The sequence below is a fragment of the Notothenia coriiceps genome, unplaced genomic scaffold, assembly GCF_000735185.1.
Source record: "Notothenia coriiceps isolate Sejong01 unplaced genomic scaffold, NC01 NC01_scaffold00017392, whole genome shotgun sequence".
Classification (NCBI taxonomy): domain Eukaryota; kingdom Metazoa; phylum Chordata; class Actinopteri; order Perciformes; family Nototheniidae; genus Notothenia; species Notothenia coriiceps.
In genome coordinates this window covers 88,031-99,539 of record NW_011350093.1, presented here as the reverse complement: position 1 = coordinate 99,539, position 11,509 = coordinate 88,031, and the positions used below count along the sequence as shown (strand labels likewise).

The window sequence follows — 11,509 nt, the reverse complement described above, 5'->3', positions numbered from 1 at the left end:
AACATGTGCCTCTTCTGCTTCCGTCACCACAGCCTATCATCTGTTTCCATCTCTTCCGGTCCTCTGCATCTCCCTCGGTCACAGGAACCATCTGCATCTCCCCCCTCACCCTATTCATCGTTGACCTTCCTCCTTTCCTATTGCCTGGCATCTTCAGCAGCATCCTTCTCCCAATATACCCAGCATCTCCGCTTTAGTCCCCCTCACAATCATGCCCCTGCACTGGAACCTGCTTCACCAAAATTATGGTTTACAGTATGTAACACTAAAATCCAGTATGACTTCCTATTTAATTTGAGAGACATCCTCAATATTTCCATATAAAAAACTATAACATGTCATAACGTGTTAAATCTTTTTCAATCACGTTTCAGTCTTGCTGTAGAATAGTTTCTAAGCTGTACATTATTGTATGCAAAGAAAATGTGTGATCACTGTCTCTTGATACCTTGTAAGTATCAAACATAGACTGTTTGACATTAACCAAACATTAGTTGTCTTACAGTATCGATGTGAAAGTGTTCACTTTTAATTTGTGTGGAAGTCCCCATGGATGGCACACACTAAGGTTTTATCAGGCCATAAACAGTGTATCTCAGAATCAATAAAGCTCAGCTGTACGACAAATGAAAACCTTTAAAGTATTTGAGACAAATGACGCACATACTATAAAACCCAGTGGAATTTCTCAGTTGCACTGCCAGTATTCTCTGGAGAACCCCCCTCTATTGTATGAAACATAATTTCTACAGAATTACATATTAAAAACCTTCCTTTAGTCACATTGTGATCTGACAGATGAAAAGATATGCAATAAAAACAACTGTCAGCATATGGCGTAACCACCTAAAGCCTTTCCTGTTAACTTCTAAAAACAGGCTGCAGTGTTCATTCGTGGACTTTTGTTGAACGCTTTTTGACAGATATTAATGAGCCTTGAGGGCTCGAGTGGACATTGGATAGCGCTGTTCCCTGTTTATGCTTTTACTCACATCCAAAACATGCTTCTAAGGCCTAATGAGGCGTTTCATGAACATGCCCTCTCCATTTCCTTTGCCTGCAGGATACTGGTGCTAACTTGAGTTGTTTGCTACACTTCTACTCAAGAACACACGACTGTGCCCCAGGTGCCACTCACGCATCAAAGCAATTCATATTAAATGTGCTCTTAATTTTCTTATTGTCTCAGTCTGTTTGTGTGATTCTCTTGATCCCTGCTAGGAGTGTCCGTTCAATCACAGTACAAAATAAAAAAGATCAGAATATTCCTGGGAAAAACCACTTGCAGCTTCAAAGGGGCCTAATTATGCTCATTTTCAGAGATCATATTTGTATTTTGTGCCTCTACTGTGGAAAGTCTACACGCTTTAATGTTCAAAAAGTGCTTTATTTTTCTCATATTGTGTGTGTTGCAGCACCTCTTTTCACCCTCTGTCTGAAACCAGAGTCTGATGTGATTGGTTAGCTGGCCTGCTCTGATTGGGCAACCACTTAAAGATGTCCCGCCCCTTAAGCCTATCACATACAATGTGTTGGAGCGCTAGCCAATAAAAGCGCAAGGTTTACATAGTGATGTTACCCAAATCAACAAAATAATCCCATGGAGGCGTTTCAGGCAGGGGGGAAATGTGTGGGAGAGAAACTCCCTCTGAAGAGAACTTTGGGATTTGAGCCTTTGCAGACCAATTACATGCAAACAAAATCAATAAAACACACAAAAGGAAAAAAAAACTCCAAAAAGTATAATATGGCACCTTTAACATAGAAAGACTGTAATCTCTATTCCTGGATTCGATGCATTTTCAAAATGTCCTGATGGTTGAATGAATATTTGTCAGGAGATGATGGTCCACTGCCAAAGGAACTTGGACTCAGGCAGTATGAGGACACTGTGTTGTCTTCAGCATTCTTTTCAGACAATATGATATGTTGTTTTATCGCTTTGCCGTTGCTGTCGTTTTTACATTAATGAAAGAAGTCATATCCCAGAAATCATTTATCAGTGTCTGAGTATCTTTACTTTGGCACGCAGTACAAAAAAGCACAGCAGAGATGAAGACAGATCTCTGACATGCAGAGTGTAGATTGAAAAATGATACTGATTTAGTATCTACTCTTTTTGCAGCCATCCAGTTGTAAACTGTATATGCATGCAAAACAAGAATACTTGCTGCAGTATGAAAGGTCGATGTTGTAAATACTTCTGCAATCGGGTGTATTTCCTTTTTAGACAAGATTTTTTTTGTACAACCACTATTCAGCACAAGGTCTGAAGAGATGTTTTCACAGTTCATACTTCATTAGATATTCATCAGAACAGGGTTTGTGAGATAAGAAATTAAGCAACAAATATGTGCTAACTTAAAATTAGGACACGATCTTTCCCTAACCAACAGATATCTTAGACAGAGGTTATTAAAACAACATTAAACATTAACAAGCATCATCTTCTGTTTGCACAAATGCATAATTATAAAAACATTTCGGGCATTATACCTCTGCAGTTTTATTCCCAGCAAGAATATATCTAACAGGTACTCAGATATTAGCTACATTTAAAATGTTTAGAGCTGTTCAAAAATGTATTCATCACACAGTTGTTGTTTAGCTCCAACCAGAAGTTTTGTTCTTTAGTTCAAAAGATAAAATCAGATTATTCACCACACAACAAATGAGATGGTTTTGGGTTTTGTGAAAGAATGTGGGCATCATAATTACTTTTGTGTTTCTGTCAAATTTCCCCCTGGAGTATATTTTTAGGTTTTAGTTACAATAGTCATGAAGAAGAATAGGTGTGTATATGTAACAGAGTGTGTATGAAGTGGTGTAACTGTACTTCAAAGCCGCTTTTATTATTATAAACATATTACACAAAGCAGAACAGGAAGTCAGCTTGTCCAGTGTCTGATGCAGCACATTTTCATCGTTATAACAATGTAATAGACTCTGTTTGGATATCTGCTTCACGGGATGTTTACACAGACAATTTTGTCTGGCAAAACAAAAATGCACAAACATTTATCTGGAGTATCAATAGAGTTTAGTTTAGCTCCCTGGCCTGCAACCAATACAAATGCTGACTGTCTCTGATTGACAGTGGACATTGGATAACAGCTTCGCTGACAGAAAGGGAAAGAAGTGAAACTGTTTTGGCTCGGAGCACAAGCCAAGCTCCCCTGACAGATGATGGCTTTTGTGGCAAACATCATCAACACATGCAGTGGCTTGTTTGAGTTGTGCCTGAAAGGGAGATTCTAAATATGAATCTTGCAGAAAACTTTTGGTCGGTATTGTGCAATAAAAGCTCTTATGAAATGTCCTCTATTCACTGTTCCTTAACCATAGTTGAACTAACAAGGCAAACAACTGTTTATGTTTATGCATGATATGCTGTATGCCCACTCTTCTCTTCTTTAACTGCATAATCACTTTTTAATAGAAGCATTTCATATGTGTTTGCGTGGGAGCTGTTGTTGCTTAATATACCAAAGTCAAACTTTTGCACAGCCATAAAACACATTGCAAGTGGGGAATAACTCATCTTGTGTGGTAACTTTATAGCTTTGCTGAGGTGTTTCCTGTGTTTCAAACAAGCTGATGAGAATAATATACAGTGACTGTCTTGAGTATAAAGGAGGCTCACCTCCAGCATTAAATGTTGTTGCCCTCTGGTGGCAGCTGAAGAGAATGACATGCAACGCAGCAGATTACTGTATTTCAAAGTGTACACAACAACATGCAATGTTGGAAATATCCATATAAAAACAAACTTTGGGCAGTAATGTGAGGAAAATATTAAAGGGGTCGAAATTCAGATTTATGCTTGCTATTGTACCAACCTATAGCTGGGCTTGATCAGTGTCTTTTCTGAGTTCACTGCTCTGGGGAACAATCTGCATTGCGAAACAGTCCACGATGCTTTCATATCGGATTCATGCAACCCTCTATTAAAGGCACTATAGCAACAGTAAATGAGAGGGACACTCTACAAGCTAGAGTAAACAATGCTCCCTTTGTTCTAAACGTTTTATGACGAAGGAAATGTATTCAACATGTTTGTAATAAAGAAAAACACACAGTGTTTTGATGGAAACACCGATTTAACAACATTAACATGGTATAATTAATTAAGTCTGTTTAATGACTGCAAAAGGCCATCACCTACTGAGAGCTTTAGATTTATGTCTGGATTGAAATTCCTTTTGTAAATGTCCATGATAAACATGTACATAAGTCATCAAGTGTATAATGTGTCAAGACAAAAGTGCTGTCTGTGGTGCTGTGTATCCAAGACTATAATAACCCATTGTTGTTTACACTGCATGAATGTATTACTTCATGACTTAGTTATGACTCAACTTTTCTTTGACTTACTTCCACTTTCACATCTGACTTGGGGTATTTATTTTTGTCGGTTTTTTAAGCTATTTCTTGGGAACATCTCTTTAAGATCCATTATTGCTGCACTGTGGCCACCAGCATTTATTCCTCCTGAAAATGTGCCTCATTCCTCAAGGCCTCAAAGGCTTTTGTTTGTATTTTGTTTTTACATCAATCTTGCTAACAAAAATAATGATGACAACTAAACTATCTCCATGAAACTCAACAAACCCCATCCGCTTTGGAAAATTAGGCTATGAGATGGCCCCAGAGTTAGAGAGTACTTTTTCCAAGGTCATAAACAAACTAAATAAAAAATATTTTATTTTTCTGGGCCACTTAGTGCAACCTTATGTGTGCAACTTTTTTTTATTATCACAACATATTAGACTATATTTCATAGGGCATGAAGAGTTGCTTTAATAGTAGGCAATGGCGGATATTAACACAATAAATGTACTCAAGTACTGTACCTAAGAGATACTTGTACGATCTATATCTAAGAATTCTCAGTAGGCCTACTTCTGCTCCACTACATTTTAGAAGCCAATATTGTACTTTCTACTCCACTATATTCATTTGATAGCTTTTGTTTACTACATACAAAATCTAAATCAATGAATACATCAACATATACTTATTATGTGTAAAGATAACCAGCAGCAGCAGCAGCAGTAGCTATATAAAGTTATTCAAATTAGCTCTACATTTACCAGTTGTGATCAATGAATAATTGTAATAGTAACCAGGTCACTCAACGTTTCTGAAATAGGCCATTGTGCACAAGGGGTACTTTTACTGTTGGTACTTTATTTTGATGCTGATACTTTTGTACCTTTAATAGGTGAATGCAATACTTTTTCTTGTAACAAAGTACTTTTAAAAAGCTACTTTAACTTTGAGTAACACATCTGAGTACTTCTCCCACCACTGATAGTAGGCTACTATCCAAGTAGTTATTTATGTCTGGTTGAAACGTGCTTCAATCCAAACATGAACATATGACAGCCTTGGACAAATAGTATGTTTGTGTCTTACCGACGGGGGCAAAAGAGAGGAGGGGGTCGCTCACTGTATTGGTAAACGGAGGCAATGTGCTCTGCCACTGAAAACATTTCTGCCTCAACTTGTATTATCTGCGCGGTGGGTTGTGGGTGTGTGAGCGTCGAAGTAAAATGGCGGACTTGGCAAACGAAGGTGAGTAAGTGGCAGTATGAGAAAAACAATACAGCTACTGTGCCGCTATAAATTGTGAATATATATTGTCTGCACATTTGATCGCTGATGTGACGCTGCCTGGCCGTGTGTTTATAGTGAGTTATGGTGAAGTATAGCTCCGCGGCGTTAATTACAAGACTACAACGTTAGCAAGCAGGCTAACAATGCTAACGGCTGGGCGGTGGCTAATATCTGGAATGCTTCGGAACGCCCTCGAATGCTGCCTGCCTCTAGCTGGCTTACCTCCTAACGCTAGCACCCGGCTATTTATAGTCAGTGTGTTTTGGCATTTGTGTTAAGCCAAAACATCTAATGGGGAATACACAAACATCTTTCTACGCCAAAGTTTCAAAGCACATTTTGTAACAAAGCAAATATAGTGATATTTCACTTTATAGGCAACGTTTAAAGCACGACATCATCCTTGTTTGGTGTGGTTAGCTCTCAGTGGCAGTATTGCCTGACGTTCATTTAGGCGCGTAGAGTGAAAAACGTTAGCTAGGAGCCAATGCTTTGGTGTAATTGCTGCTTTCTTTATATGTATCTATTTAATGTGACCCAGTCTGATCGTCATTAGGTAGATCTGGGCAATTTAGCTGATATTCTTGTTGCCTTTGCTTGTCTGGCAAGATGACTCATGCGGGATGCAGCGCATTAGCAAGCTAACTATAGTCAGTAAGCTAAGCTAGGCTTGGGGCTTTTGGAAACAACCAGTGGCGCCGACTATTTGCTGGTACGGGTCAGATAGTGTAAATGCTAGCTGGTTATCATAAGCCGGGAGCATCTCCGGTTGCTTGAATTTCCTGCACTGATTCTCAGTGTTGCACGCAGGAATTCTTACATTCATTAGCAGAGATAGCGGATTGCAAGCTGCAGAAAGAAACAAAGCTGGATGTTAATATAGGTCACACACATGTTCTTGTTTTCTGCCATTATGCACGTTTCCTACATAGGCCGCTAGTAATAGCCATGAGGTGTTGTGTTTGAGACGGTGAATGTTAGTCCAGTTAATAATTCTGGCAATGTGCTGTTGGCTTTTTGTCCATTAACGCATACATTTATGCCCCAGCAAGGCTAACAACGATGCTACACCTGCTTAGTGTAATAGGCCCAACCTAGACAGAGAAAACCTTTGTCTGCTAACGTTATAGGATTACACATCTTATGAGTTACAGTGTGAAGGTAGACGCATTAAGTGGCCTGAGGTGACATCAACTGTTAACCTTGCTTGGCGATTGTTATTCTTGGTCATTTATGAAAAAACCCTGAAGCACCAACACAATATTTGGCGATGAGCTGAATGAGGTCCACATTTTGATAAAAAAAAAAAAAGTAGATACATTAGCTATTTGGAAGTGCAGAATGATTGAAAGTTTGGTGGCTGTGTACTACATTTGGATTTACATAATGTTTTAAAATCTGTTCATATTGTCTTGTATTAGAGGATCTGATTTGTTTAGTTTCCTAGTAGGGTTGCATGATGAACTGCAGGCCTAGATTAAATGAGTTTCTTTCTTTTGACTGTCTGACATTGACGTAATGCTTTTCACCATTCTAGACATGTGTTTTCTTGGGTCATATTGTTCTCACACTTCCCTCTTTTACACTTATTTTTGGACAGAGCCAAATCTGACATTAAATTAAACTTTAAACAATAGTGTTTCTCTCACTGGAAGCTTCACAAGAAGTATTTATATAAATGCACACTTTTGTATGTCTACCATACTGTATGGGACATAAGTATACATATATTTTGGATGATACTTTCACAGTGTGTTATTACCTTACATGTCTCATTGTGCCATAACATTTGGTGTTTGATTTATAAAAAACAAATCAATACAAATGATATCAATACTAATGCACTTAAACATTCTAGCTTTTTCAACAGTCATTGTGTAACTACTTTTGAGAGGATAATTAAGGCCCCATAATGGGTATGATAGCTTTTTTGTTTTCAAGTGTAAGGCATGTAATCAAACAGATGGGATTCCTGTACACATTAAGTTCATGCTTAAGTGACTAGCCTACATCTTCTCTTAACAGACAAGCCTGCCCTAGCGCCTGCTGTGTTTGTTTTCCAAAAAGATAAAGCACAGAAGGTAAGTTTCTCTATGCAGTTTCTCTATTCTTGATGCTAGTGAAGCAATATTTTATAATTTTGAAGATTTTTTTTTCTTACTGATATTCAGTCTGGACAACTTTTACTTTCAGAGATCTGCAGAGGGCTCAAGTGCAGAGGATGGAGAAGGTACATCTAATGTCCAAACTGCCACTTTATTTGTTAACATTATTGTTTCTCATATAATTATTGGAACTGCAACAATACAAATATTTGTTTACTTTTTCCAGATTCAGATAAAGACGAGGGAAGCTATTGCCCCCCTGTGAAAAGGGAACGGACCTCATCGTTCCCACCCCCACATTCTGGTAAGGGCACGTGGTGACTAAACACAGAATTAGTTTTTTTTCCTGTTTCTTGCTTGTGGTGTACACATTGATTTGTATGCTGAGTGCAATGCCTCTTCGCTACTTTGCAGTTCCCAAGAACAATGTATTCATGCCCCCAAGTTTCTGCCAGTCTCCAACTGGGAACTCTGACTCTGAGCCAGGTGAGCCATCCAGACCACTGTTTGCTTCTTTTCACAACTTAAAGGCCCTCTGCAGTTTAAATATATTAGTTTGACTAAACACAGAGTTCAAACATATAATCTAAGGCAAAAAAAACAACACAATTCAGAGATAAACAACAACTTTTGCTAGCCCTAGTATTATGTCCTAAAATATATTTTGAGCATGTGTTTATTCTCTGTTTAGATATCAAAAGTAGCAAATAAGATGTTTTGTGTACACCCTTTCTGCAAATGCACGCTATTCAATCTGACCAGCTCTAGTCCATCTACATGTGGTAATTTTACTTCTGAGCTAGCCCTTCAAGTATCCACCGTCAAGGTCTGATGTTATTCTTGGATGGAGGAAAATGCACAGTAACAGAATGCAGAGCTCCACTTACATGGACAGCCAGATCCCCAGGCATGAGAGGATACTTTTAGGAATTATTAAAAATTATAAATCAATGTGAATACAGAAGTATTCTCTTGAATTCCCTCGTTAATATGTAGTATAAATCATGTAACATTACAACTGGAAGAAACTTCCCGTGAACGTTCATGCTGGTTGGTTTTGTTTCTGGTAGAGGTTTTCTTTTTTTAAAATAATTATGTTATCTTTCTTTTTTTTATGAGTTTAGGTTTATAGCCAAGTACTTTTACACATACTAAGAAATGTACGGCTGCAGTAGTGGTCTGCGTGAGTTTGTCTCGTGTTGTGCAAAAAGAATATGCAGTATAATATACCCAGCAGATAGAGGTGAAGTATTTTTGTTGGATTTGTCTGGTTGGCTTCTGTCAGTGTTGAAACCAATATAGCTTGCTTCACAAAAGCCCCAGTAATATAGAGGAGGATTTATTTTTGTAGAAACATTTAATGACCCGTGACAATGGAACATAACGTAGTTCTATTCTGTTTAGAGTTAAGCCAGAGTTAAGCCAGAGTTATGAGCCACATTTATTAACTAGGTACTTAAATATTGATAGGTGCATAGGATTTGATATTATAAGGAGCTATTGTGTCATGTGCTGGTAGTTGGCTGCAGTTTATTTAGTGACATGTCAGATGAATATCTTATGAGGGATTGTTATAGGGTGTGTTTGGTGCTGGTTTCTATGTAGACCTTACTTGTATAATAGTTTTCCCCAGAAAAGTTATTTTGTATTAAAAAAGAATACAAATCTGACGTTAGATCCTCAACCCGGATGAGCAGATTAGTTGTTAAGGTTTTGTATCCCCTGTGGGTCAAACGTCCAATATTTAAACAGTTCACTCAAAATGTGCATTTTATTAGAGGGAGTAATACAAAACTTAAAGTTTCTGAAATGATGACTGCAGTGGGACTTTAACAACAATGAATGTGTTTTTGTGAATTATTTAAATTGTATATTTCTGTGTTATAATGTGTTATTTAACTTTGGATTTTGATTTATATTACATTGTAGATTGCATTCCTGCAACCATCTTAATTGTTAAGAGTTGTCATTGGTGACCAGTTAACACAGCCTAACAGAGACGACAGGGCCTTTGACTTACTGTTTATTATAGTGCATAAAGCACTTATTTGGAAATGAAAACAAAGATATAGTTAGGTTTTAAAATTGTTTGACTGATAGAGATCATGCAATGTTATTATTTGTTTATTGATTGTTATGAACCTGCCTGAGAACCACAGATGGAAATTAGCTATAATCTGGCATATTGCATCTCTTCTCTTTGCTGAGATGAATGTATTTGTATGCATGGTCCTTATATAAATAGATACATACATACATACATAAACAACATACATACATACATACATAAACACACTATTAAATCAAACAATGTTTGAAAAACTAGGTTTGTCAACTCTACTAGACTGATCATTTCAGTTTAATTGGACATTTTTACTTTTGTAGTCGCCATTTCCTACTGCACAACTGTGTCTAGTGTGCCATATCCTAGGAAATGTTGCTGCCTTAGTTAAGTTAAAAATGCCCAAAATAAGTAATGTTCAGTAGACAGGGTATTGATCTTATAAACGTTAGGGGTAAGAGCTCTCGGCTTTCTAATTTAGCACTGATTAGGGCCAGGTCACGTCGGGCTAATACAGCCACTGAGATGGAGAGTCAGAGGAAGAAATAGATCAAAGGCCGTAGAGCCCGCCATGTTGGAAATCTGGAGGCTGTACAAGGGTTGCTGTAGTAACGGGTCTATGGTTGGAAGGGGGCAAAGACACAAGGAACGGTTGCTGTGTCACTCTTGGATCCTTTTTTAATGTCTGCCTTTTCTTCTCCTCCGTCTCACCAGAGGAGAAGCCCGTTGGATTCCGCTTAAAGCCGCCAACCCTCATACACGGACAGGCCCCGAGTTCAGGTTGGTGTTTGAGGTTGTGAGCCTTCGTTGTGTAATATTTTCTCAAACTGAAAAAGAAACCCCATATTTATTTGCACCCTTTTCATATGACCCTTTTTATAAATGAAAATGGTACATCTAGACTTGAACATTTAGACTCAGAACATCTCATTGTGTCAAACCGTATGAGACAAGTTGGCTCTGTTGCAGGCGTCCCAAGTCAGAAACCCAAGGAGCAGCAACGCAGTGTCCTCCGCCCTGCAGTTCTCCAGGCGCCGCCCTCTAAATCACATATAGAGTCCAGTGAGTGCAGCTTGGAGTCACCTGCACTCATTAGTTAATACTAATAAAACATTCTCAAATATCATCAAAATCTTCTTTGTCTGATCATTAATTTAACTTTATTGATAGCTTTCAATGTGCAATTGTTTTGTCTGTTTTCAGCATGTGGCTACATTTCCTTTCGGATGGTAAAAATAAAAGAAAGTATAATTTCTTTGTCCTTTCTGTCTGTTGATTTAGATTCCAGTTGTGGAACCAACGGTGTGAAAAAGTCACCAGATGGGGCCCCTGGCTCCCAGTCCCTCTTCCTGAACAACACGGAGCACACTTTGACCAAATCACAGGTGAGGAGTAGCTTGGTATTAATCAACTAATGCCATTCAGTCAGTAAAGGCTTTGTTTAAGGAATAAGACAATGCTCTAAGCCATGGGTTTTCAAAGTGTGGGAAGGTGAGCCTCCCCTCAGAGAACATAAGAACAGCCGCGCCCCCCTCCCAATTATTATTATTATTATTATTGTTGTTGTTGTTGTTGTTGTTGCTATAATGCAGGGGTATTATTATCCAGTGGAATGCCCTTACCTACTGGCCTAGTTAAATCAAAGTGGTTACTTTTTTTTGGCTGGGCAGTGTAGTTTTACACACCGTCTTATTTGGCTTTTTAAGGACTTAAAACTCTTTTT

General features: G+C 38.2%; 1 protein-coding gene across 3 annotated transcripts; it reads left to right on the top strand.

The window, feature by feature from the left end:
• The first annotated feature begins 5,474 nt into the window (after positions 1 to 5,474).
• On the top strand, positions 5,475 to 11,216 carry ranbp3b (RAN binding protein 3b). 3 transcript variants are annotated; one of them, XM_010776805.1, is made up of 8 exons: positions 5,476 to 5,577; positions 7,645 to 7,700; positions 7,813 to 7,849; positions 7,951 to 8,028; positions 8,139 to 8,210; positions 10,501 to 10,566; positions 10,756 to 10,848; positions 11,068 to 11,216. In XM_010776805.1, the coding sequence occupies exons 1-8, from the start codon at positions 5,556 to 5,558 to the stop codon at positions 11,199 to 11,201; spliced, it is 558 nt and encodes a 185-aa protein (XP_010775107.1). In that variant the 5' UTR covers positions 5,476 to 5,555; the 3' UTR covers positions 11,202 to 11,216. The 3 variants fall into 3 exon arrangements, with proteins under 3 accessions (XP_010775108.1, XP_010775109.1, XP_010775107.1); XM_010776806.1 differs by lacking the exon at positions 8,139 to 8,210 and having other exon boundaries at positions 5,475 to 5,577; XM_010776807.1 differs by lacking the exon at positions 10,756 to 10,848 and having other exon boundaries at positions 5,475 to 5,577.
• The last annotated feature ends 293 nt before the right edge of the window (positions 11,217 to 11,509 follow it).